The following is a 24643-nucleotide window of genomic DNA, read 5'->3' on the forward strand; positions in this document are numbered from 1 at the left end:
GCTCCTCGGGTCCTGGACAAGACCCTCGTCTCCTGCCCTTGGCCCTCAGTCTCTGCAATGGTCTCCAAGCATCCTTCAGCGGGACTGTCTAGAAATCCCAGCCTGCGCCTCCCGTGGCGGGGGAGGTGGTCCAGACCCCGACGGGGTGGAGAGTCCAGGGTTCGGGGAGGGGAAGTAGAAGTGGGGTCGCCTGGGGCTGCCTCCGGGAGCACTGCCCGGCGCGCGGCGGGAGCCGGGGCAGGGCCCGGCGGGGCCGGAGTGGGCGGGGCCGGGGCTGCGTGGGCGGGGCCGGGGCGGGCGGGGGGCTCGGGGGCGGGGCCTGTCCCCCTCGCCCCGCCCCTCGGACGTCGGCGCGTGCCCGGCGCCGGGGGGGAGGAGCGCGGGGTGAGCGCGGAGTCCGCGCGCCGCCCGCCGGGGCGGAAAGTTTTCCTGACGGAGTTTCAGCGGCGGCGGCCGAGCGGCCATGGACGCGCTCAAGTCCGCCGGGCGAGCGCTGATCCGCAGCCCCAGCCTGGCCAAGCCGAGCTGGGGGGGCGGCGGCCGGCACCGGAGTGAGTGGAGCGCGCGGGGCCCGGCGGGGGGCGCGGGCGGGGGGCGCGGGGCCCGGCGGGGGGCGCGGGCGGGGGGGCGGGGGCGCCGGGGTCGAGTTGCCGGAGTTCGCGCCCCCCCTGCGCGGCTGCGGGGTCGGCGGTCCCGGCGCGGGCGGCGGTGGGGGGCTGCGGGCGCGAGGCGGGAGGGACCCCGGCGCCCCCTCTGCGGGCCGCGCGGGGCGGCCGGGGCGCGGGGGGCGCGGGGGGCGGGGGGGGGCGAAGGCACCCCGCGCCCCGGCTGAGAGGTCGCGGGCCGGCGGGCGCCCACTTGCAGCCGTCTCCGTCCAGCCCGACTTTCTGGGCGCGCAGAAACAGACGTGGGTGCGAGCTTGGGGTGCAGGAACCTGCTTGAGGTGGGAGCAGACGCAGCCTGGGGCTCAGCGGGTCGCACGCGGGTGACCTAGTCTCCTCGACCTTCCCGGCCGAGGCCCGCCGCGAGGCCGCCTCCCAGCTGCGTTTGGAACCTGTTTTCTCGCGCACCGGCCCCCGCGGGCTTCGAGTCCCTGGGCGCCCGGGCTCGGGCAGGCGCCGCCGCCTCTCCCCGGGGCGTCGGGGAGGCTGAGAGGCGCCTCGCCCGGCCCCTTTCCTCCCCGCCTCTCCTCTTCTCCTGTTACTCTCAGGGAGCTCTTCACCTGGCACGTTCCCCTGAGGCCTGAGAAACTCAGCCCAAGTCCCTCTTTTCTCACTAGGGGAGACGAAGTGGCTTGTCTGAGGGCAGCAGACCTTCCTGGTAGATGGGGAACCAAAGCCCAGGACCCCACTCCCCCTCCCAACTGCCTTGGACCCTGGCCTCTCCCCCACTGACAGCACAATCACCCCCTCCCCTTCCCCCGTGCCATCCAGGGCTCCACCAGGGGAGCCCGAGATCCCTCGGCCCTGGAGTGCCAGCGTGTCAAGGCCTAGAGAGCTGGCCCTGACCCTCCTCCTGCCCCACTTTGCTGCTCCAGCTGTGGTGCCTCCTAAACCAAGATTGGCACTGGGAGCATGGGCTGGTGTCTGCTGTGGATGGGTCAGAGACCCCTAGGGCTGGGCCTCAGCAGGCCAGGGATGCCCCATCTCCATCTCACAGATTCCCAAAGTAGCTTTAAACATATGTGGGATTTGACCAGGGCTTCTCAGAATGACGTCTGTTCCAGTGGAGAATTCAGCAACTTTCTCCTGGGATGGGGGAGGAGAGGGCACCTAGCAAGGAGGGAGATTTACAAGTCCCTCTTAACCTGGGGAAGGGGTAGATGGTGGAAAAGTGTTTCTGCTGCCTGCTCTGGTCTTAGACAAGTCACTTGCCCTTTCTGGTCCTCAGTTTCCTCCTCTGCAAAGAGGGGAGAAAAAATGTGACCTCAGTGCCCGTTGCTGAGGAGGTTATTGAGAATAAGTCTTCTCCTGGCACCTGACTGGTGAGTTCCTTCTCTCACACTCCCCGTCCTTCTGCCTGTTGTGCAGGCCTTTGGTGTGACTATTACTGTAGTGGGACGAGTTTTGTGGGCTCATCCTGTCTATACCTGCAGAGGAGAGAAGAGCCCATCACCCTCACAGAGTCCCCCACCCTAGGGCCCAGCTAGCTGCCCTGGGTCCTTCTGGACCCAGAATACATCCCCATCTAGTTATTAAGTCTCAGTTTCTTCATCTGTAAGTTGTAAATAACAATAGTACCCATCTGAGATGTTGTTTGTGGGGGTGAAATGGAAGTGTGTTTCGGGCATAAAGAATTCAATAAATGGTAACTCCTGCTTTTGTCACTTCCTGTGTCTTACACGGTGTTTTTGCTTTTTTTTTTTCCTCCATTCCTGAGAGGTGACGGAGCAGGGATTCTTATCATCAGAGGCATTTGAGAGATAAAGGAGGGAAGTGGATTTACTAGCCCCAAGGCAGGTGTTCTGAGGCCGCTGTCCAAATTCCCAGGCCAGGGTACCTCCTGGACTCTGGCCATGGGAGGAGCTAGGGCCAGGACCCACCCCAGGTTGGCAGCCCCTGAAGACTGCAGTAGCCACAGAGGGAAGCCCTGTGGGGTGTGTCCAGGGCGGGGTATTGGGACGGCCTGGCCTGGGCTGGTGTCCCTGCCCTAAAAGTCTATGATTGAGCTTTGGGGCCAAACTGAAGCCAGTGTAGTTAAGGTTGGACTTGATACCTGCTGTTGGCTGTGACCTACTCTTCACCACCAACCCCTCGCCCCCCCACCCCAGTCTTTCTTTGTAATTAGTATGGCTGTTGTTTTATTTGTGAGAAACTGAAGCCCAGAGAATGGAGGCAGCTTGCCTGAGGACACACAGCAAAGCCAACACCCCAGGCATCTTTGCACTGAATCCCTTGTCTCCTGTCTCTCAGTATGACTGCTCTCCCTCTCCCTCCCGGACACTTGACTTTCCCTCCATCTCTTCCAGAACCATGAATATTTCATTTTAGTCCCTGGCCAGGAATTTTCCTTTCTTCCAGCTTCCAGCTGCCTGGACAGGTGGCTCACCTGACCACTTAGTATCTTTCTTTCTGAAGGTACTAGGGGCTGGTGGCGCAGGCGGTTGAGCGCCACGCTGTGAAGCTGTCTGCAGCCTCTGCAGCACTGGTTGGATCCCGGGGTCCCACATGGCGCGGCAGACCTCTCTTGTCTCACCTGCTGCTCCCCTAAGCAATGTATTATGTCAGTCTGCCTGTTGTGTTCCCCGCTCTGTCTCTGGTGAATCCCCTCACCCTCCCGTGCATCTGGCCTGTACCCCGGTTCTTGTATAAATAAATAAATCTTAAAAAAAAAATAAAGGTACTAGGGTCCCTGTGACCCTTGGGCTCTGTTGTGGAGTGTGCCAGGCTGCCAGAGAATTCTTTGAGGAGAGATAAAGAAGTATTAGGGGCAGCTAGTTCTTGGGGGTCAGCAGGGACAGGAGCTATTCACACTTATTTTTAATATTTATAATAAAAGATATATAGTCCAGGCATGGAGACATTGTGTTGGGGAGTCTGGTGAGCAAGTCAGTCTCTGTTCCTCTCGTGCTGGACCCTCTGGTGGGAAAGACAGACTGCAAGGCCAGGGGGCAGATAAGCAGTATGATAGGAGTAGTGGTGCTACTGTGGAGAAAGATAAAGCGGTGTGAAGAAATGATGGGGCCGCTTCCCTAGATAAGGCGGTGTCTTCCTTTGGGTTCTTAAGTAGACAGTGAGACAAGGATCTGAGTGCACGTCATTCATTTGGGAAGAGATCCCAGGAAATATCACTAGAAGTGAGAAAAAAGAAGAGAGTCCCCAAAGTAGACAAAATAAAGCAAATTATCACGTGAGAGACTGGGGTGCCAGCCCGTGGGAGACCCCAGGAGAAGCGTGCTACTCAGAGTTATTCCCTCTGCCGGGCAGTGCGCGTTAGCAGCAGGTTCATGGGATGGGAGTTCGTGAAGCCTCCCTAGTCTGCAGGGGCAGGAAGCTGCGGTGAGGTGGTGTCTAGAAACGGTAGCCCGAGGGGAAAGGTGGGGCACAGGTAGTGTTCCCCCAGGGAGTCGGGGGAGCCTTTCAGAGGAGGTGAGATAAACACTTGTGGATCTGAGGAGGGGAATGGGGAACAGTGTTCCAGCCCGAGGGGACAGCAAGGGCAGGGGACATTTAACTGGAGGCTGGCCTGTGCTTCTCATGGGTCTGGCCACCGAGGAAGGGGTGTGTGAGGAAGGCGTGTGTGGCTAGAAGGGGTGAGGTGAGCCAGACACTCCTTTCCGGCAGCCTGCAGGGCAGAATGCTTGCCCCTTCTGGGGGATCCTGAGCCTGGCCCCTGTGGGTTCAAGGGCAGCACTGTCAAGTGTGACCAGAATCCTCTGCTTTATCTCTGCAATGGGAATGTGGCTATATCCTTGACTTTTCTTATTTTTAGTCTTTGATTCTTATAAAAATACTGCAAAGGACTGTTGACACATTCAGGTTTTTTGCCCTTGATGTTTGGCAGTATCTCACACTTCAGTGGCACTTGGTATGTACCAGGCATGGTTCTGGACCTCACCTCCCTCATGTGGGAGCGCTTCATTCTCACAACCACCCTGTGGGTGGCTGCAGCACCGATGTTCCAAATAGCACCCAGGCCAGGGCAGCAGAGAGGGCCTGGGGTGCCCTGTCCAGTTCTGACTCCTGGACAAGGGGCCTTAACGAGGAAAGCACATGTTCAGAGCTGCAAGTTAGCTGAGCACATGGTCTCTCCCCAGCTAACTCTGACAGTGGGTTGTCTGAAAATTGCAAAGTTAAAATAGCGCAGTCATTAGCTACCAGGGGGCCAAAAATAACCAAAAACAGAACTGGGCAGTGGACTCAGGCCTGTATTTGCCTGGCGCCTCTGGGAGCTCCTCCTGGGAAGAGCTGTGATCTCCAGCCTGTCTGAGGTGGCTGGGTGGTGAGCAGGGCAGGTGTGGGGTGAACCCTAGTGTCTGGCTTTACTGGGTGCTCCTAGGTGCTGCTCTCTGCAGGGAGGGCGAGGCATGCCAGCCTCCTCACACCTCAGGGAGGACATGAGTCATGCTCAGAAGTACAGGCACCAAGGCAGGGTTCCCCAGAGAGGGAGGAGGATCCTGGCTGGGCCTGGGAGGCCAGGGTGATGGGGCTGGAGGGAGAAGAGAAAGTAGGGCGAGTCAGGACAGCAACATTGGGCAATTCCTGGGGGAGGCAGACACAAACGGAAGTCCTTCAAGGGGAAGACACATGCTAGGCAGCTGCTTGGCTGTGGGTGATGTGGCTGCCAGAGGAAGAGACTGCAATCCTCACTCAGACACAAGCAACCCACTGACAGCAGATGAGGCCCTGGAGTAACGTTTACTGAGCCCCTTCCAAGGGCAGGGCCCCCTGCTAAGCGTGTTCCATATTATTACCTCATCTCATGTTATTATTTCATCCAAAATAGCCCTGTGAGCCAAGGAACGGTCGTTTCCCCCATTTTATAGATGAGAAAACAGGCACAGGGAAGGTAATTGTCCCGTTCAAGAGCATTCAGTATCAGAACTGCACTTCTAGAATGAAGACCCTTGCTCTTAACCACTAGGCTTGCGCCTCCAAGAGGACTTCCTGGAGGAGGCCGGAGGGGAGTCACAAGAAGGGCAGGGTGTTTTGGGTGGAGGGAACTCCTTGAGCAAAGGCACAGCCCTGGAAAGTACAAATCACATCATGAAGGAGCTCTGCATGGCCGGAGCTGCTGTTGTGTGTGCGTGTGCACACGTGTGTGCAGGAATGTTGTGTGGAGGAGAGTGGGGCACCTAGAATTCCCCGGCAGTCATTGTGGGAACTGTCTGTAGTGGATTGGGCCATGGGGTGGGTGATCCTCGGAATCGCTGTGACTCTTGCACGAGTCCTTGCCCTCTCTGGGCCGCGATTTCGTCTGTCTTGTGATGGGGTTTGGGCAGAGGGTCTCTGGGGCTAGCGGGTGACCAGTCGACCAGGGCTCTTTTCTGGGCGGCATTAGAGGGAGGGTCAGGCCAGCAAGGAGGAATGCAGAAAAATGCTAAATATTTCAGAGGTCAAGGAGGACCGGGAAATATTTTGACAGCAAAGAGGTTGTCCGCGACCTTGGCAAGCTTTGGCCCTTTGGAATGGAGGGAGCGGAAGTGACTTTGGACAGGAGCCAGGAAAGGGCCAAGTCAGAGGAAATGGGAGAGTGGGGACATGAAAATGGGGGGGAGGAAGGATGTTTGCTGTAGAGCCGGGACAGATAATGAGCTGAACTCAACTATCCCTGATCTATTGGTATTGCCTGCCTGGAGCCTTGTGTTGAGAAACAGTCCTGTGTAAATCAGAGGGAAATGGAGCTGCGCTTGATTAGCAATGTCTGCCAAGGACACAGTTGACAGACATGGCAGCTTGCAGTTTGCCATCTATGCTGAGACGGATCTTGGGTAGAAAATGGTAGTCGGGGTGTGTTGACCTACAGAGGGACACCTCAGGAATTAGGAATTGTGGGGGGAAATGCCTACGACTCCAGGATCTTTTCTCTGACCTTTTGCTAAAAATAAGGTATTTGTTTATAGGAAGGTAATATGGCCTAATCATCAGGAATGTGGGCATTTTTGAGTCAGAATTACTTGTCCATAGAGCCTCAGTTTCCTCATCTGTGAAATGGGGAAGAAAGAGTGCCTGCTTGCAAGGTAGCTGTGAGTGTTACAGGTAAAGGGAAGGCTGCTTTGTTGTTGTTGTTGTCTTCATTACCCTAATGACTTTGCTTTGCCTTGATGATTTTGAGTCTCTGCTTCTTTGATGGCAAGGCCCATGCCCCATCACCCAGCCTAGGACTGGGACATCTCAGGGACTTTCTTATTCTCTTTGGAGGAGCAAATAAAATGGGTGAACTAAGAAGTGAGAAGGGAAGGGTGGTTGATGGGTCAGACCCATTTGGAGTCATCACTGTAGGGCTGGGCCTTATGTTGGGGTAGAGGTTCAAGAGCAAGGATTGGAGCAGGCAGTGAGCCAGGTGACAGAGCCAAGGTTGGGGTTAGAGGCATTTTAGGCCTGAAAGAAGCCTTGGGGTTATCCAGGTCATCCCTTGGCTCAGCACGTATTAAGTGCCAGTGGCAAGCCAGGCCATGAGTCCCTGCTCACCTGGATTTCAGTTGACAGGGGAAGGCTGGGTACACCTGTAATCTCTTGTGTGACCCAGCCCTCAAACACACATGCATTCTTTTTCACATGAGGAAACAGCCTTAGAGAGGAACAAGTTGCTGCCGCAAGTCAAATGCAGAGACATGGATATACAAGGTTCCCCTGGCTAGTGGAGGAGATAGAGCCACTGGAAGCCAAGAGTTGTAGGGCAGGAACTAGGCGGGGGTTGTGCAGGACCTACCCGGTAGAGGGCCTAGTGGTGCCACGTGGGCCCAGATCTCAAGTCCTGACCAGCCAGGAGCTGGGCTCTGCCTTGCAGGGGGAACCCATAGCTCTGGCACGGCATCAGCTGCCCTCACAACAGCAGTGGACACTTGTAAGCTTTCTTCATGTGGCTTTTCCGGTAGGGTTACTTAATGAGGCCCCTGGAGGAGGCAGGAAAGGTGCTGGATTTCTCCAGCTCCCCTCCAGAAACTCATTGAGGGAAGCTGGCCCTTGCCACCTCTTTGGTGGCCCCTGGAGGTTGATTCCTGCCTGGATCCTGTCCTATCCAAGATTGTGTGTGACACTAAAGTGCAGTTCCTCATCTGTGAAACGGGCACATTTATAATCCCTCCTATAATTACAGCATCTGCGAGAGAATGATAAGCCACAGGCCAAGGACTGTGGGTGTTCACTGGTCCTAGTGATGGCACTTGGAGGGGTCCTAGAGGCCTTCCCGTTCTGACCTCCTTGCTTCCTAGCTGAGTGAGCCAATGCCCTGGGCTTCAGCCCTTGGGGAGGAAGCCTGCTGCGGTTAAAACCCCTGATGATGACTACGCTTCCCTCCAGGCCCTCTGTCTGCTCAGAGCCTCTGCCCGTGGATGGGGCCAGGTGGGTGCCCCTTTCAGTCCTTCCTCCAACACGCCTGCTGGTGAGCTTCCCTGCCCAGAGAGCCAGGCTCATCCCCTCCTTTCCTAGCCTTCCTCACCTTGGTCTTGGCTAGTTTTCAAAGGACCTTCCACGTGTGTGCTCTTTGTTAGTCTCAAAGAGGAAAGGCGAGGAGACTCCCCAAGACCAGGCGGGGGTGGGAAGCAGGATTGCAAGGCCAAGCCCAGTCTGCTGGATTCAGGTGGCCTTTATCTGACGTCCTTTGAGCAGTCAGCTCCCTGTCCCCCACCCACTCTCCTTGGGCTGCGGTCTCAGCTACCTCTTGGTTCTTCAGCTGTGCAGGTGGAGGAAAGCAGAGCAGGCTGGAGTCACGGGACCACATAGGTTGAATTCTCACTTCAACCCTTTAATCATCGTCTGAGGCCTTTGATGACTTCACTTCTTCCAGCCTTAGTTTCCTAATCTGTGAAGTGGAATAATATCCACCTCACTTTGCAGATTGCGCTGAAGATTCAGTAAGAAAATGGCATGCTTTGCCTTCCACAGGTATTAGCGTTGAAGTTAAGAGTTTGGCTTCCAATTTGAAAATAAGTTCTGACCTTGGCTCTTGCACTCGCTGCCTCTGTGGACTTGGTTATGTGATTTCGCCTCCGGGACCTCAGTGTCTATAAATGGATATGATAAGAGTGCCTATCTCCTGGGTTCTCGTGAAGATAAAGAATATTTTGTGTAAAACTTCTTAACCACAGTGCTTGATATGTACTGGGAAGTGTTGGTTAAAAATAAAAATAACAGGACCTCCCCTGGTGGCGCAGCGGTTGAGCGCTGGGCTGCGAAACTGCCCGCAGCCTCTGCAGCGCCGGTTCGATCCCCGGCCACCGGCAAGGGTCCCACATGGCGCGCAGACCTCTCCTGTCTCGCCCGCTGCTCCCCTCAGCAGTGTACTTCGTCAGTCTGCCTGCTCTGCTCCCCGCTCTGGCTCTGGTGAATCCTCTCACCCTCCCACGCTTCTGACTGTACCCAGTGCTTGTATAAATAAATAAATAAATAAATAAATAGATAAATAAATAAATAAATAAATCTTAAAAAAAAAATAAAAATAACGGTAGTAGGGGGTGGGAGGCCAGTGCCCCCTACCAGGTCTTGCTGGGGATTGGGGACTGGTGAGAGCCGTGCTGTGGGGGGCCAGCGGGTCTGAGAGCCTATCCTCTTCCTGTCCAGAGCTGCCTGAGAACTGGACAGACACGCGGGAAACGCTGCTCGAGGGGATGCTCTTCAGCCTCAAGTACCTGGGCATGACGCTGGTGGAGCAGCCCAAGGGCGAGGAGCTGTCGGCCGCAGCTGTCAAGAGGATTGTGGCCACGGTGAGACCCCAGTCCCGAGGGGGTGGGGACCATGAGCCAAGGGTCAGCTCTTCCCCAGGGTGTTGCTTGTCCCCACCCTGTACTCTAGTTGCACATGTCTGAGTTGCCACTGCCCTCGAGTCCCCTTGCATCTGGACGGCGGGGGTGGGGGGAAGCTGGCAGAGGGGAGCTGGCAGGCATGTGGAGTCAGGGTGAGTGTCCTCTCCAGCTGTTATGGCCATGACTCCCCCCAGCACAGGCTCCTGCCTAAACAGTGGTGACTTAGCAGCACCAGGGTGCGAAGATGGGGAGGTTGCCATCCCCCAACCATTGCCCCATGACCTGAGGGACAGGGTAGCACACCAGAGACGGAGCTTCCCCTCCCACCTCTGAGCTGCCATGGCCCTTTCAGTTCCCTCCCTAGGTGGCCTGGAACCCCCGCAGCTCAGGCTGTGGCGGGTGCAGTGGCTGGGGTTGTGGTAGTCCACTGGGTGCTCAGCATCTGATGTCCCTCCCAGCTGTGTGTCCTTGGCAAGTCCCTTGGCCTCTCTGAGTCCCTTTCCTCTGGGGAGAAGCGCTCCTGCCGTGAGGGTGACTGGAGGTCCCACGCTGGCGGGCAGCAGCTGCTCATCGAGCGCCTGCTGCCCCTGACCGTATTGCGAGAGGTGCTGTCCCAGCTGTCTTCCTTGTGGCACCGGCCAGTTACCTAGGCTCAGGCCTCACATGGGCCTCCTGTCTGGGGTCTAGCGCCCAGAGGGGGGCCCCCAGGTGAGTCAGGCAGGCCCCTCTGATCTATGTCTGTCCCAAGGCCAAGGCCAGTGGGAAGAAGCTGCAGAAGGTGACTCTCAAGGTGTCGCCGCGGGGGATTATCCTGACCGACAGCATCACCAACCAGCTCATTGAGAACGTGTCCATCTACAGGTACGCTCAGCATTGCCTCTGCCCCCTCTGCCACTTGGGGTGGTGGGTGGAGAGCTCTATCTGAATCTAGACTCTGCTGCTTCCCGTGGGGGTGACCTTGGAGCCTTACTTTCCTCTGTCAGTGGGGTGGAAACAGATCTGCCTGAAGTGCTGTTGCACAGCACCTGGCTCACCACGGGCACTTGGTTAGATGGCAGTTGCTACTGTCATTATCTCTGGATACAGCAGGCTGCTGAGACCTAATCCAGCCTCACTGCGCCCCCTCACCCCAACCTGGCCCCTTCCCCCAGACGTGTGCTGAATCAGGCTTGGAGCAGAGGGCTGCAGAGTCACTGCCTTTGCCTTCTGTAGCACTGGACAGCTGGCCCAGCGGCCAGGGAGGCCTCAGGCAGCCTGAGTCATCTGTAGATGATCTCTCTCAGGGGGTGCCCTTGTTCACAGGGAGGCAGAGCCCAGTCTTTGGAGCCTCAGGCTAGCCCCATCGTTCTCTCAGCTGTCAGTTGTAGAGCTTCAGAGCTGGAAGGGACAGCCCAGGCCTGTTTTACAAGTGGAGACCCAGAGAGGGAGTTGCCCCAGGCCTCACGTGAGGTAGTGGCTGAGCTGGGGCCAGGACACTAAACTGCAGAATCCAGCAGACTCCCTCCCGCCAGGCATTCCCCTGTCTTTTGCTTTGTCGCCACGCAGATGGCTCAGCTGGCTGGAGCACAAGCCCGTACGTGTTTTGAGGGGTGGTTTTAGAGTTTCTGGCTGGAGTCTTCCTTTCATCTTCTTGATTCTGCCTCTCCTTTAACCAATGTAATCTGCCGGGGTGGGGAGGGGGAATCAGATCTAGCTCCTGCCTTCAAGGAGCTTCCATTCTAGGAGGGAATGGAGGGAAGAAATGGACAGAAGCGTCTAAGTGTTTCCCAAGAGGACAGAGAAGGAGGGGCCTGCCCGGGGAAGCCAAAGAAGACCTTCCTGGAGGTGGGAGGAGGCTGGATCCCCTGGCATGGAGAAGAGGCATTTGGGCACCTAGAGTTTCTCCCTCTGCCTGCTTAGGGGTCTTACTGGTTCACCCCCATGTCTGTGACTGTCTTTGAAGCTGGGGCTACATAAGGCACAGGAGATGATATCTGCACTGCTCTTGGTCTGGTGTGCAGTAAGAGCCCCGCTATTACTGTTTGGGTGTATGGCTTAGTAGAGGGGAAGGTACCCTCCTTCCAGTTGTTACCCACCCTCCTTCCTGCATAGTGAGGGATGGTCCAGGATGCTAGCTTAGAGGCCAAGGCCGCTTCTCCAGAATCTCTTCCTGTTGGTGTGGGATAGCAGGCTCTCTGGAACTCAGGCAAGATGCCCTGTGGGTCATCTTGGATGTGGTCAAACTCCCATGCTGGGGTCTGGTGACACTTCCCACCTGCCTTTCAGGATCTCCTACTGCACAGCGGACAAGATGCATGACAAAGTATTCGCATACATCGCCCAGAGCCAGCACAATGAGAATCTCGAGTGCCACGCCTTCCTCTGCACCAAGCGGAAGATGGTCAGTGGAGAGGGGCTGGGACTTGGGCGGGCTCCGACCTTGCTTTGGCAGCTCTGCCCTTGGGGGCCCTGTGTGGTCGGGAGCAAGACCCAAAAGTGATGATCACATAAATGTTTGAAATCTTGGAACCCCCAGTGGTGCTGAACTGAGGGGGCTGCAGTCAGGTGGGTGACCTGTCACAGGAGCTGCCCACTGGCCAGCCTAGCCTCTGGTCTGTGAACAGCCTGAATTCCCAGTGAATGCCCTGGGCCCCTTCTCTATAATGTGATTTGTTGGGTTTGAGATTTTGGGGGTCTTCTGTCACTAGTCCAGGGTGCAGGGCCTTATAGGGACGAGTCCTTAGGGACTGGCGATCAGAGGGGCCGTGGCGAAGGGCAAAACGCAAGCCCTGAGAGGACTCAGCCTCTGTGGTGGGAATGGCCATTTTGTGTTCCTACTGTGAGCCTGCTCAGTGGTCAGCGTGAAGGTGTCTTCTCGTTGAATCCCCACAACTGCTCTGTGCAGTGGGAGCTGTTACTGTCTTTGTTGTTCGGTCAGCTATCTTGGTGAAGATGACACAGCCAGTCAGGCAGAGTGACCCACTTGCCTCCCATCCCTGTGTGCCCTGAAGAGTGCCTTGCCCCCTATGCAGACCACGCCCAGCCACCTCTGCCCGGGGCTCAGGAACCTCAGTGGTTTCTGGGCATTTGTCTTATACTTTGGGGCAGCAGCCAGCAGGGGTCAACCTGTGGGATGAAGCTTTATTTTCTGAGGCTCCTGAGGTCTGAGTGTCCTCCCTGCACGGGGGCTCCCAACACGTATGGATTTAGCTCTGGCCTCTGTGAACCTTGTGTATGGAGTCTCCACGCCCTGTGGTCCTTGGGGCCAAGACGACAAGGTCTTCCCCTGCCCCGGGCACCAGGTGTGCTTCAGGGGCATCACCGCTCTCCCACCCCCAGCTTTCTGCTACCCATCTGGCCTCTCCAGAGGTGGTACAAGGTTCCAGTTGCTGCTCTTGAGAAATTAACACAAACTCAATGGCTTGAAACAACACAAATTCTTCTCTTGGTTCTGGAGGTTCGAAGTCGAAAATGAGTTGGCAGGGTGTGTCTCTTCTGGAGGCGATCCCATTTCCTGCCTCTTCTAGCTTCTGGAGACCACCTGCATTCCTTGGCTTGTGCTCCCCCCTCCCCCACCTTCACAGCCAGCAGTGTAGCATCTTCCCGTCTCCCTCTCTGCCTCTGTTGTCATGTTGCTTTTTCTGACTCTCACCCTCTGGCCCCCCTCTCACAAGGTCCCTATGATTGGGCCCACCGGGTAATCCAGGACAGTCCCCCATCTCAAAATCCTTAATCACACCTGCAAAGTATCGTTTGCCATGGAAGGAAGCATTTACAGGTCCCAGGGCCTGGGTCGGACATCTTGCCTGGGGTGGCCACATTTCAGCCTACAGTTGGGCTGTCTGGGAGGAGGCAGACCAGGGGTCTGGACCTGGCTGATGTGCTGTGCGACTGTGGATAAGACCCTGCCCTTCTCTGGGCTACTTACCATTAGGGGTTGAGAAGGTGCCCTCAGTGACCTGCAGGATTGTTCTGGAAGGTCCTGTTTTCTTTTGTGTGCTTGTTTCCTGCAGATTCAGTGTTACTGACCCCCCCCCCAACCTCCCCACTCTGGGCCTCGTGATGCCCCAGGTCCCTGAGCTGCTGTGACTTCTCCCAAACAGCCTAGTGTCCACTGGCTGTTGGCCTTGTCTCTTAGGAGGCCAGTAGAGACTTAAAAATATAAGCTCATTATGTCCGCATTGTTTGTCTCTTCCTCCCCACCGACCAGAGCAGGCTCTGGGCAGCTGGTCCGGACTGTTGTTGCAATGTGGGCCCTAGGTGGGAGGGACCCAAGATGCAGAGACTTCCTCTGGATTGGGGAGCTTGGCTCAGTGATTCAAGGGAGGCCTGGCCTGGGGCCAGAGGACTTTAGACAGGCTTTAACCAAATAGCCTGCCCCCAGGCCAACAGGCCAGCTCCTGAAGAGGATGGTGGTGCTGATAGCGCGTGCTCAGGCAGAGGGCTGGGCTGCTGCTGGCCCAGACCCCGTGCTTTGCTCACATGCTCCCGGAGTTGGGGAGACTGCAGCGCGGCTCCTCCTTCACTCTTCCCAGCTGGCTCCCCTCTTGAGGGAGCCCAGAGAGGCCCCTTGGAGAGATGGCCCAATGACTACGCCACCAGATGCCAGGGTGATGTTCTTGTGGCTTCAGGGCCTAGCGGGCCCCACCCAGGCAGGGTGTTGTTAGCCTCATGGTGTGGCCAGGATGAAAACTCCAGGTCCTCAGGGCAGAGTGGAAGTTTCAGGGGAGGCGGAAGGAAAAGTGGCTACCTCAGGCTCTCCAACCCCGCTGCTGCCAGGTAGCTTCTCAGGTGTGTTTGGTGCTGCCTCTCCTGTGTCAGGCTTGAGGGCCGGGGGATTGGCCATGGCAGTGCCAGCCAGAAGAGCCTGGAACCCAGGTGGCTCAGTTCCAGGGTGGAGGCTATTAAGTTTCTTTGGAGATAGGAGGTTTCCCAGAGTAGACATTTTGAATTGGATTTTGTGGGATGAGTAGGAGTTTGCCAAGCCCAGAGGAAGGGAAGTGGGGTTAGTGAGGGGGTGGCTGCCCTTCAGTTCAGGAGTTCGCATGTGCGGGAGGTGCCCTTGAGTTTGGTGGGTGAGCCCAGTGTCACTGGTGCCGGTGGCTGGCTCCCAGGCGGAGGGGTGTTGATGTAGCCCTCGCTCCTTTCACCAAGGGCCCAGAGTCTCCGCACCTTTCCCCCACCTTTCCTTGCTGGCCATCGCAAGGGAGAGGGGGGATGGGGTTTCTTTCTGTGTCAACCCCAGTTCAGCAGCACAACCACCAAGCCTCTCCCCAGTGGCTCTTCCTGCATGGCCAGGATAAGCTTCTCTCAAAGAAACCTTTCCATCTGCCTGACTGGGAGATCGCAGCCAGCACTTTGGCCCCTGCGCTCTGCAGTGAAGGTGGCACTGCCGGCACTGGCGGGGAGCCCAGGGTTCCAGTGCCGGTGAGCTAACAGTAAACAAAGTGATACCTCCCAGTTCTCCCAGGGCAGGAAGGGGAGGGCTGTTCTCCCTCACGTGGCCACTGGCATTTCTTGGGTAATCCTTTTGTGCAAGGGATTTACGTTTCTGGGATAATGGGGCAGTAGTGGGCATGTGCCCAAGTTGGTCTAAGTACTGGGCTGGGATCTGAGAATCCTGGGGTCCTGGTCCTGCTGAGGAGCTAACAGCCTGGCTACTGGCAGCTCGACAGGGCAGAAATAACTGAATGAGTCAGATCTGCTCAGGGTAATAAGAGAGACCCACAGGCCACAGGCACTGAGAGGAGGGACAGTAGAATCAAGGAAGGCGGATGTCCTGGGGGCAGGCCAGAGCAGCCCTTCTGTCTTGTGCTGCCCAGATTCCTACAGCCTCTGAGAAAGCAGGGCCCACCCCTTCCCAGCTTAGCCCAGCCTGTGCTTGCAGCCACCTGCATGCAGCCACATCATGGCTCATATTTAGTTTAACTTGCGGCTCGAAACATCAGGGCAAAAGGGCAGGAATGTATGCAAATGAACAAGCAGATTTATGCAAAAACAGGATCAGGCGTGTGCCCCCAAATTTCCTGGAGGCAAAAAATAATGGTGTTTCCATCTCAGTGCCACATTGGGTGACCAACTCTTGCTTGGGTATATAGTGATCTGACTCCGGCTGGTAATTAGCCCATATTTTTAGTTCATGGGCAATTCTCAATGGTAACTGGGCCTATTAAACTTGATTCAGACGTGACAGATTAAATTGTAAACAGCTGTGAAGAGTTTCATACTTAATTACCATATTTAAGTTTTGCCATAAAGCGCTGTACTTCCATCAAAAATGTAAATGACGGAGACATTCAAATGAGATTTTATACTTCGTGAGGTTTAATTGGCATGGATCAGTCAGCTTGTTTAGGGATTTTAAATTTTAAAAAAAGCAAAAGGAATTTTAAATGCAGTAACCACAGATTCATTTCTCAATTAAATTGAGTTGTCTGGTGGCGGGGAAGGCAGTGGGGCCACGGCTGGTGGGCCTGAACTTGTGCACTTGGGCGTCTGGTGCTTGCTGCTCTAGGCCAGGGTTTGCAAAAGAAGCGAAATGTGGCTTCCAGCCATAGTTTCAAGCTCTGGGACTTCCTCTCCTGGAAGCTGAGCTTATCAGTCCTGAACCAGAGTCCAGAAAAGAAGTAGCTAAGATGAAGATGGCCTAGGGGGTAGGTCCTGGCTGGAGTGTATATGAGCCAGGGGAGGCCTGTCCCCCTGGGCAGGTGCAATTCAACCAGCAGGAGCTTTGACCTGTTCTGGGGGTCGGGTGTGCAGACTTGATTCTTGCCTATATAGGAAGCACCTAGCTGGGTGGCACAGACCTGTGAGTTGGTGACTTGCATAAGCATGATGCCAGAGAATGGCAGGCAGGGCTGTGGGAACCCAGTGCTGGTGCTGTTTGAATTTCCTTTCAGTTGGGTGGGTGGAGTTCTCCAGGGGTGAAGGGCCCAGGGGTGGCCCATCCTTAGAGGTAAGTGATGGCACTAGGTGGTTTTGGTCCCCTGCCACAGATTGCTCGTTGACATCTTAGTCCTGCCAAGAAATGCATAAGCCTCCTGCTCCTTTCCTGGAATGAGGGTGGGAACTATGACTGGGCTACATTGCTTGGGGAGGGTGTGGCCTCATTACGCCCTGGCTGCTTTGGTGACCTGAGACGGCCCAGGACTCTGCCTCCACTTCAGGCATTAAAGGCCCTGGATTTTCATACGCTGCAGGGAGGAAGGGAGGGAGCCCGTGCAGGCCTGGCCTGGCATCCCCAGGCCTCCAGTTCAGTCTTGCTGGTACCTGCCTGACACTGCACCCCTCCCCCCCCACTTCCTGTTTTCCAGGCCCAGGCTGTCACCCTCACAGTGGCCCAGGCCTTCAAAGTTGCCTTTGAGTTTTGGCAGGCGTCTAAGGAAGGTAAGTCTTGCAACAGGACATTGTGGGTGGGCTGGTGGAGGTGAGAGGGTGTTGCAGGCTCAGGGTAGTGTGGGGCAGGGAGGGGTGGTAAAGCCCCTGAAGTCGGGCCTGGACCGACTCCCCTCTTTATCACCTGCCTGGTTTATGACTTTGGACAGGTCACTTCACCTCTCTGAGTCTCAGTTTCCCCATCTGAAGACATGGGAACAGCTGTCTCCCTCCCCCAGGGTGCTTGTGAGGATTAAATGAAACCTGAAAAGTTTGTTTCCTCCCTGCTGAAAACGTAAACCTGCCCGAGATTGGCCAGTCTCCCCTGCCCAGCCATTGCTGGGAATGCAGTGCTGGGGTCGGGCGCTGGGCTGGAGGCTCCAGTGCACTGTGCCTTGGTCCCACAGAGAAGGAGAAGAGGGAGAAGGCCGGCCAAGAGGGAGGAGACGTCCTGGGCGGGGGCCGCTGTGACAGCACCCCTTCGCTGAAGAGCCGTGAGTCTCGGGCTGGGCTGGGGAGGCTGGATCCGGCTGCCTGGCCTGGGGCATACTCTTGATTTTCTATTTTTGTATTGTTGTTAAATAAGTAATACATTTTTATTGTAGATAAATTAGAAAATGTGCATAAAGAGAAAAAATGACTCATTTTAGTGCATGTTCTTCCAGATATGTCCCTGCACAGCCGTGTAGAGCCATGTGCACAGCTCTCATGCACTCTCCGCCCTGCCGTGTGGGCGCTTAAAGATGTCAACATGGCCAGGGAATAGAGATGCCCCAGTCTGCATCACTGGTGGGGGGCAGGTTCTCACTCCGTGGGCAGCTGTCCAACTACTTCAGGTGGTGCCACGCTGGGGCGCTGGTGGCCTGGGGGTAGGTCTGGGGAAGGCCATGCCGCAGGAGGGAGTCAGGACCAGGACAGCCTGGAAGGATTCAGAATGGCGCTTCAAGATGGGTCCTGAAGATGGGAGGCTCTGCTCTCCCTGACACACCTGACTGAACCCCTCACAGTGGTTGCAACTGGGAACCTGCTGGACTTGGAAGAGACGGCCAAGGCCCCGCTGTCCACGGTCAGCGCTAACACTGCTAACATGGACGAAGCACCACGGCCTCAAACCTTGAGCAACAGCAGTGTTGTCTGGGTGAGTGGTCTTGTTGCCTGGGGGGCCCCACAGGGATCCAGCGAGCCTCATCCTGATGCCTGGATGAGGCCTAAGGCTGCTCCAGGGGCCAGGCCCTGCACCATGCCTTGTAGGCCTCTGGAAGGGCAGACCCAGCCCAGTAGCACCCAGGGAAGGGAATGAACAATGTCCCCTTTGAACCCGGGGCTGCATCCCGACAGACTTGGCTCCCGGCACAGCTGTCTCCTCACAATGCCGGCCTCTTGGCCTGAGCATCCCCGGCTCTGCCCACCACAGGACCAGCCAAAGGCTCCCTTGTTCTCAGCGTGGGCAGAGTTGGCTCCTGACATCCCACCTCCCTTGGCTGTTTAAACGAGGAGCCTGAGATGTGGGCAGTGGGCAGTTGCCCCCTGACCGGCTCTGTGACTCAGGGCAAGGCCTCTGACCTCAATGAGGATGATGAACTCTGCCTGCTCAATCTCCCAGAGGAACCTGACTATGAAAAAAATTTAAAAATTCATCTGGAAATAGTTTCAGACTTAACAAAAAGTTATGAAAACATAATAAGGAATTTCTGTTCACCGTTTGTCCAGATTCCCCAAATGTCAACGTGTTACATAACCCCTCACTGTGGCCCCACATGCTGTGTCACCTGCAGGCCTCACCACCTTCCTCCCGCGTCCCCCTAGCTGCAGAGTCACACTCACTTTTCTTGTCACGTGTCTCTAATTTCTAGAAATCTGGGACTTAGAGGGACTTGAAAAACAGGCCTTGTGCCCAGTGGGCCTCCTGCCGCATTGTCCCCTGAGCAGTTAGTCCAGGCCTGCTCTCTGCTCTCAGAACCACCCTTACTGCCTGGTCATCCTCGGGGTGGCTGAGGCGAGAGCCTCACCTGTTTCCCCACCGAGGTTGTGGGGCTTCCAGCCAGCAGTGATCCCTCATGAGCTTGGAATTTTGGCTTGTGCTTAGAAGTGAATGCAACCAAGAAAACCTTCCCACCCTCTTCTCAAAATTTGAAAGCCATAGAAATCACTCAGACCCCCTCCTTTTGGGGAAGGAAAAGCTGAGACTCAAAGAGGAGCCATGACTCCCCAAGGTGTTGCAGGCAATTAGTGACAGAGCCGGGGGTTGCACCCTCCCAGCCTCCAGGTACCAGTGATGTCCCCTTTCCTCCTACCCCATGTCACCGATTTGGGTCCATGGTTTGAGATGCTGGTGACAGCAGCCAGTAGGGGGTGGTGTGGGCCCATTCACAGGGGTGCCTGCCAGGCCCCTGCACTGTGCCCCCGTCCCTGTAGCTTACCCCTCTGTGAGCCCCTCTGTGAGCGCGCATTAGCCCACCGATGAGCCCTGTCTCATGCTTTGTTTCCCCAAGGAGCTGGATGACGGCCTGGACGAAGCGTTTTCCAGGTAAGGTTCTCTGGACTCCTGGCACCAGGGAAGAAGGCTCAGCACCCACCAGCTGGCCTTCGGGGCCCTTTGCTGAGCCTGAGAACACGAACTCTGACCGGCTTCAAAATCTCACCCCCCCCCCCCAATACCTCTGGGGACAGGGAGCTGATGGTGTGGAGTTGGCTAGGTCTGCCAAAAACCTCTCCCTGTTGAATCAAACTATACTTAGTGGCTGCGCTACCACCATCTGAGCTGAACAAACACGCTGCGGCTCAGGTGGATTTGCTCTCCTCCACCCGGCTAGCCTTCGAAGAGTGGCTGTTTGCAGGCTTTGTTTCCAGCAGAGGTTTTGCATTTATGAAAAGGAGCAGGGAGAAGGCATGCTTAAATTAAGCCCATGGAGCATTCCAGGGAGGAAGAATGTCAGGCACAGAGAGGAGATATTTTGGTCTAGCCTGAGGGTGGTGGCATCTCCCCACTTTCCCAGGGGCCGTCCCTGTAGCCATGGCTACCTTCCGCTTGGGGACATGGCACCGAGAAGGCTGGGGCTGACTTGGGGCCTGGGCAGCTGCTGTTTTGAGCTCTGGACCCTGGTCAGTCAGGCCCCTCTCTCTTTGGGACCCTCAGCCACCCCTACAGTTCTCCCGCATCAGGGCTGTTTGGTATTAGGGCCAGTGGCTTGGGGCCCATTGAGTGGGAACAGAGTTGGGGCTTTTCCCTCCCACCTTCCTCCTCCATGTCTCATTTCCTGCTGGAGCTTGGTTGAACCCTGTGGGGGATGAGTTGGGGCACCGTGACCCCTTCTTGGACGTGGAGACATTATCACCTTCTCTGCTTTGCTGGCTGACTACAGCCCCCTCGATGGGAGAAAGTCTTGGCGTTTGCTTTTTTCAGATTACCCAAGTATCATGTGCCCTTTATTAACAACTTCGAAAATCAGCAAAGCATTAAACAGGAAATAACACCATCCCATAATCCCATAGCCCAGACATTTGGGCTTCACTCATGCTAATCCTACACATACACTTTTTTTTTGCATCCATCAGCTCATCGTAGTTGCATTTGGGAATCCTGATTTTTCACTTAACATGGTTGCATCAGAAGCCTTTTTCCAGGCTGTAAAAGACTTTGTGCAGCCACCTTCTCCGGTGCCCGCCTGCTACTCTGAAGGGCATGGGCCGCAATTAATTCTCCCCCACTCTATAGACATTCAGCCTGTCTCCCCTTTTAAGTTCATTTCCCCAACAACTCTGTGTTGACCATAGTTCCAGCCCGTGCTGCTTGTGGTTGTTCCAGGCTCCCTCCCACGCATGTCCCTCTCGCTGCCCTTGCTATTGCTGCCCCTTCTCTCTCCTGGGCATTTCCCGGCAGAGCTCTGGGCAGTTGGGTGCCCCAGCCTCTCTTGGAGGCAGGAAGGCCACTGCCTGCCCCACCGTTTTCTGAGCTTTTTGAGTGTCAAGGGTGGGCTTTCTGTCGAGGGGCTACTTCTGGCATCTGGGAGTTCCTTGGCCCCTATGTTCTGGCATTTTCCAGCCCATGCCCTCTCCTGGTTGACCTGGAGCTAGCCAGGCTCACCTCAGGCCTCCACCAGCTCCTTGCCCAGCACCCCCAGCTCACGCCGCTCTGCCTTCCAGGCTTGCCCAGTCCCGGACGAACCCTCAGGTCCTGGACACTGGACTGACCGTGCAGGACATCCACTACGCCCAGTGCCTCTCTCCCACTGACTGGGACAAGCCTGACAGTGGCAGCGCCGAGCAGGATGACTTCTTCAGCTTCTGAGGACCTGGGGCTGGCAGGACCCGTGAAGGACCAAAGCACCTGGAGGGGGACCCACTCCAAGATCCCCAGCCAGCCCCCTCAGTCAGCAGTACCGCCGCCTGCAGAGCAAAGCTGCAGTCAGTCAAGCAGGGTTTCCTGCTCTTTCTCTGAGAACTGAAAGATGCCTTGAATATTTATTTGACTCCTGGTTCAATTCAGAAGCCAGTTCTGCATCAGACAGGACTCCTGCATGGCAGGCGCAGGTGGCAGCCGCTCTCGGCCTTCACTCCGTGCAGCCTCTGCTGTGGGTGTCAGGACGACGGCCAAAGCATTTCTCGTCCCTTCTCTCCTGAGGACCCACACTTCCCTGGGATGCTTCTTGCTGAAGAGGTTGAATTACTCATCTTTTAGGCACAGGAAGGGACCGTGTCCTCAGACCTGCCTTCCACAGGGGCCCCTGCAGCCTGGGCTTGAGCCCCAGCACCTGGTGCCCCTGGAGATGAAGGGGCAACCCTGACCAAAGACAGCACGCAGTGGCACTTTAAAGCACACACAGCAGGTGTGGCCCCAGAGGGCTTTCGATGGTGCTGCCTGGAGCTTTGCATATGCCTTTCTTTCTGCCCTTCTTCCCTGAGAAAGGACCCAAAGGCCCTGTGGTACCGGAAGTGCTTGCAACCAGTCTAAAGAACTGTGTGTGACTCCCAGGGTCTGACAGGGACGGTGGGTCTGGTCTGCGTGTGGCTGCCCTCGCCGGACCCCTTCTGCACCCCCCTCACACCAGCTGGCGGTGCCCCCTCTTCTGTCCATCGCTTGTCTGTGTGGATGCCTCTGAGTCCACCCCCTGCACTCGCTGGGATAACGTGTGAACCCTAACACCAAGTTCCTTTGAGACTGTCGCTGCAGGAAAAGGGAGGCCACAGACGTGGGAGGGGTGAAGGCAAGAGTAGAACCCAGACCTGACGCCAAAGCTGCCTTCTCACCCGCACCTCTCACAGCTCACACCTCCCTTTTTTCTAGCTTTGTTGTCCTCCCAGGAACCAAAAAGCCCCAGCTATTTTCTGACCAAAATGTGTTTCATAACAAACCATCTGGTGCCTTTCCACACAGAACTGGCACGCGCCTCTGCGCCCTGCTAGCTGTCTCGCTGTTGATTTCCATGAAAATGGAAGTGTTTGAAGTCTGCAATTCTGAGGGCGAAACAAAACCAGACTCCACGCCCAGACTGTTCTTCCCTGCACGCCCACGTCAGGGCAGGTGTGCCCGGCGGTCTGGCCTCAGCACCTCCCTGTCCTCTCCTCCCTCCCCCATGGCTGCGGCTTCTGGAAACCCAGCAAAACCGCCGACACCTTCTCCATCCTCAGGTGCCTCCCAGGCCTGGCTGTGCTGGGTAATCATTCGAGGAGGTTTCACCAAAAAACACGCTGTTTCTTAAAATCTACTTTCCCAAGCACTTGAACCAAAACACGTGAGAGATGAACGCCTGGGTGAGGGGTGGGTTCATGGGGTCGTCGTCGTCAGAGTGCGGGGATTGCCCCCTTTCCCACCCTTGCTGCCACCCCAGACCCTCCTCTCCTCCCCTTTTTGTCATGAGGCAGCAAGGGTGGGCCTGACACAGGCCGTCCGTGGTGCGAGGGCCCAGGAACCTTGAGAAGGGCTGGGCTCTGCTTGTGTGGCTCACACTGACCTTCGTCCTGTCTCTGGCCCATGCCCAGCGTGCCCCTCGTGTGTGTGTAGGTGAGTCTGTGCTTTACTTTGTGTTACTGTAAAGGACTTTCTAATGAGAAAAATATAAATAATAAACATTCTCTTTTTGAAAAACAGCACCCTTGGATGGAGAGGCCTGGTGTGGGAGTTGTGTCCAGCAACGCTTGCCCTTTGGCAGCTGGGCGTAGGCCCAGCAGTGGGGGATAATGGTGTGTGGTCTCCTGGTTGAAGCCCAAAGGGGCCTCCATTCAGCCAGCAGGCGGGGGTGTGATGAGGCTCACTGGGTGGCTACCAGCACTCCAATGTGTCAGCTCTGAGGCGAGGGGAGAAGGAGGGCCCCACAAGTCTGGGCGGGGTCCCGAGCAGATCTGCGAACGCTTGTGTGTGTGCGGCAGTGTGTGCCTGAGCAAGCTTGACTTTCTCAGGGAGGGTGTCCATCACCCCATCACATTCTCAGCTGGGTCCACGATATTTATTCATGTGATGAACTTTGTGCCAAACACAGTGCAGGCCTGGGGCTCAGCACTGGGGAGCACAGTGCAGGCATTCAGGGCCTAAGTGCGCTCAGCAGTGGGGGCAGGTGGGAAGTGTGTCTAGTGAGGTGGGCCCAGGGTCTAGCTCCAACTCTCACTTGGGGGCTGTGACACTGGATCATCCCTTCTTTCCTTCAGCATCAGTCTCCCCACCTGGGAAAGGGTCCCACACGCTCTGCGCCGTCCGCCTGCCTGGGTTTCTGAGGCTCAGAGGTGACCGTTACGTTGTTGGTGGCAGGTGGCTCAAAGCATATCTCAGAGCCAAAGACAATTTGACCAAATACATCCAAGGAGATCAAGGTAAAGTTGATGACGAAGGCTTCGGGAACCTGAGCTGGCGCTGCCAGAGCCACACTAAGCTCTCCAGCTCTCCTGTGACTCCTGTTGAGCCCAGGTGCTCCGGGCTCCGGAAGGAAAGAGTGACCCTTGGCCCCACACATCTCTGGTGGTGCTGCCTGAGGCCCGTCAAGCTGCAGTGACCACCCCAGAGAGGCTGCTCTCCAGGCTCCCAGGGGACTCCTCAGCCATTTATTTCTTTGTCCCTCTCAAACAGTGATATTTAAAATATCCGGAACCCAGAGGCAGAGCCCTCTGATGTCAGCCGTGGGGCAGACTTGCTGTGAATGCTGAGTGAATCGTAGATGACTAAGAAATTCTCTCCTTTCTTCTTCTCCCGTAATGTGAAAAGACACCCAACAAGTTCATCTTTCGGTTTAAATTTGGCCAATGTCTTTAGTCTCCGGATGTCTCAAATTATGAATCCTGAGCACCCGCCGTCTGCCCTTTCATGCATAACGGATGAAGCAGGAAAGAACAAAGTCGCCTTTCAGATTTGATGTGACCTTGGCTTTGCTGGTACATGTTAGGGTCTTCTTTTCCAGGAGAAGATACCATCCCAATTAAATCTCCCCAAGGGCTTTTTGACCAGCCTGGCTAAGAAGTCTGGGCTTGGAGCTCTGCTGCCCTTCCTCCACGTACCGCCCCCCCCAGTTCCCCATGGGGGAAAACTCAGGGCTAGCCACCCGCGCCTGCTCTTGTGCTGACAGCCCGGCAGTGGGCAGCCACTACGTGGGAGAGGAGCTGGGCCAGCGGGCGTCGCCACAGGCTGTGGTACAGGACGGAGGCCGGCTGTCCTCACCGACTGGTCCGAGTGGGTGCTTCCCACCTCTTCCAGCGGCCGCCCTTTGCGCCTTCTCTGTGCGTGCTCAGTGGTCTCATCAGGACGTGTTCGACACAGCAGATCCCTGTCCTGCCCCAGCCTGTGTGTGGGGGTGGGCACCCAGAACGAACTCTGGTGTCTTCAAGGAGGAAGGCTTCCTTTGGGAGCATCCTGGGAGTGTTGCTGGGCCTGAATACTAGCCTCAGCGGGGCCAGGAGGAGGCG

General features: G+C 56.3%; 1 protein-coding gene across 2 annotated transcripts; it reads left to right on the forward strand.

The window, feature by feature from the left end:
- Window positions 1–427: 427 nt before the first annotated feature.
- LDLRAP1 (low density lipoprotein receptor adaptor protein 1) lies at window positions 428–24369 on the forward strand. 2 transcript variants are annotated; one of them, XM_037498458.2, is made up of 9 exons: window positions 428–551; window positions 9222–9364; window positions 10152–10264; window positions 11669–11783; window positions 16696–16768; window positions 17164–17250; window positions 17764–17894; window positions 19249–19283; window positions 20900–24369. In XM_037498458.2, the coding sequence occupies exons 1-9, from the start codon at window positions 464–466 to the stop codon at window positions 21042–21044; spliced, it is 930 nt and encodes a 309-aa protein (XP_037354355.1). In that variant the 5' UTR covers window positions 428–463; the 3' UTR covers window positions 21045–24369. The 2 variants fall into 2 exon arrangements, with proteins under 2 accessions (XP_037354355.1, XP_037354356.1); XM_037498459.2 differs by lacking the exon at window positions 428–551 and adding an exon at window positions 1183–8003.
- Window positions 24370–24643: the final 274 nt, after the last annotated feature.

This window comes from Talpa occidentalis, unplaced genomic scaffold, assembly GCF_014898055.3.
Source record: "Talpa occidentalis isolate TD23 unplaced genomic scaffold, MPIMG_talOcc4v2.1 talOcc4.9, whole genome shotgun sequence".
In the NCBI taxonomy this organism is placed as follows: Eukaryota; Metazoa; Chordata; class Mammalia; order Eulipotyphla; family Talpidae; genus Talpa; species Talpa occidentalis.

Bases quoted from the DNA above. Each gene is read 5' to 3' on its own strand.
- LDLRAP1 (XM_037498458.2), top strand. From the start codon at position 464: ATGGACGCGCTCAAGTCCGCCGGGCGAGCGCTGATCCGCAGCCCCAGC. The intron at 17,895-19,248 runs GTGAGTGGTCTT...TGTTTCCCCAAG, and splicing joins GCAACAGCAGTGTTGTCTGG to GAGCTGGATGACGGCCTGGA. The intron at 19,284-20,899 runs GTAAGGTTCTCT...TCTGCCTTCCAG, and splicing joins CTGGACGAAGCGTTTTCCAG to GCTTGCCCAGTCCCGGACGA.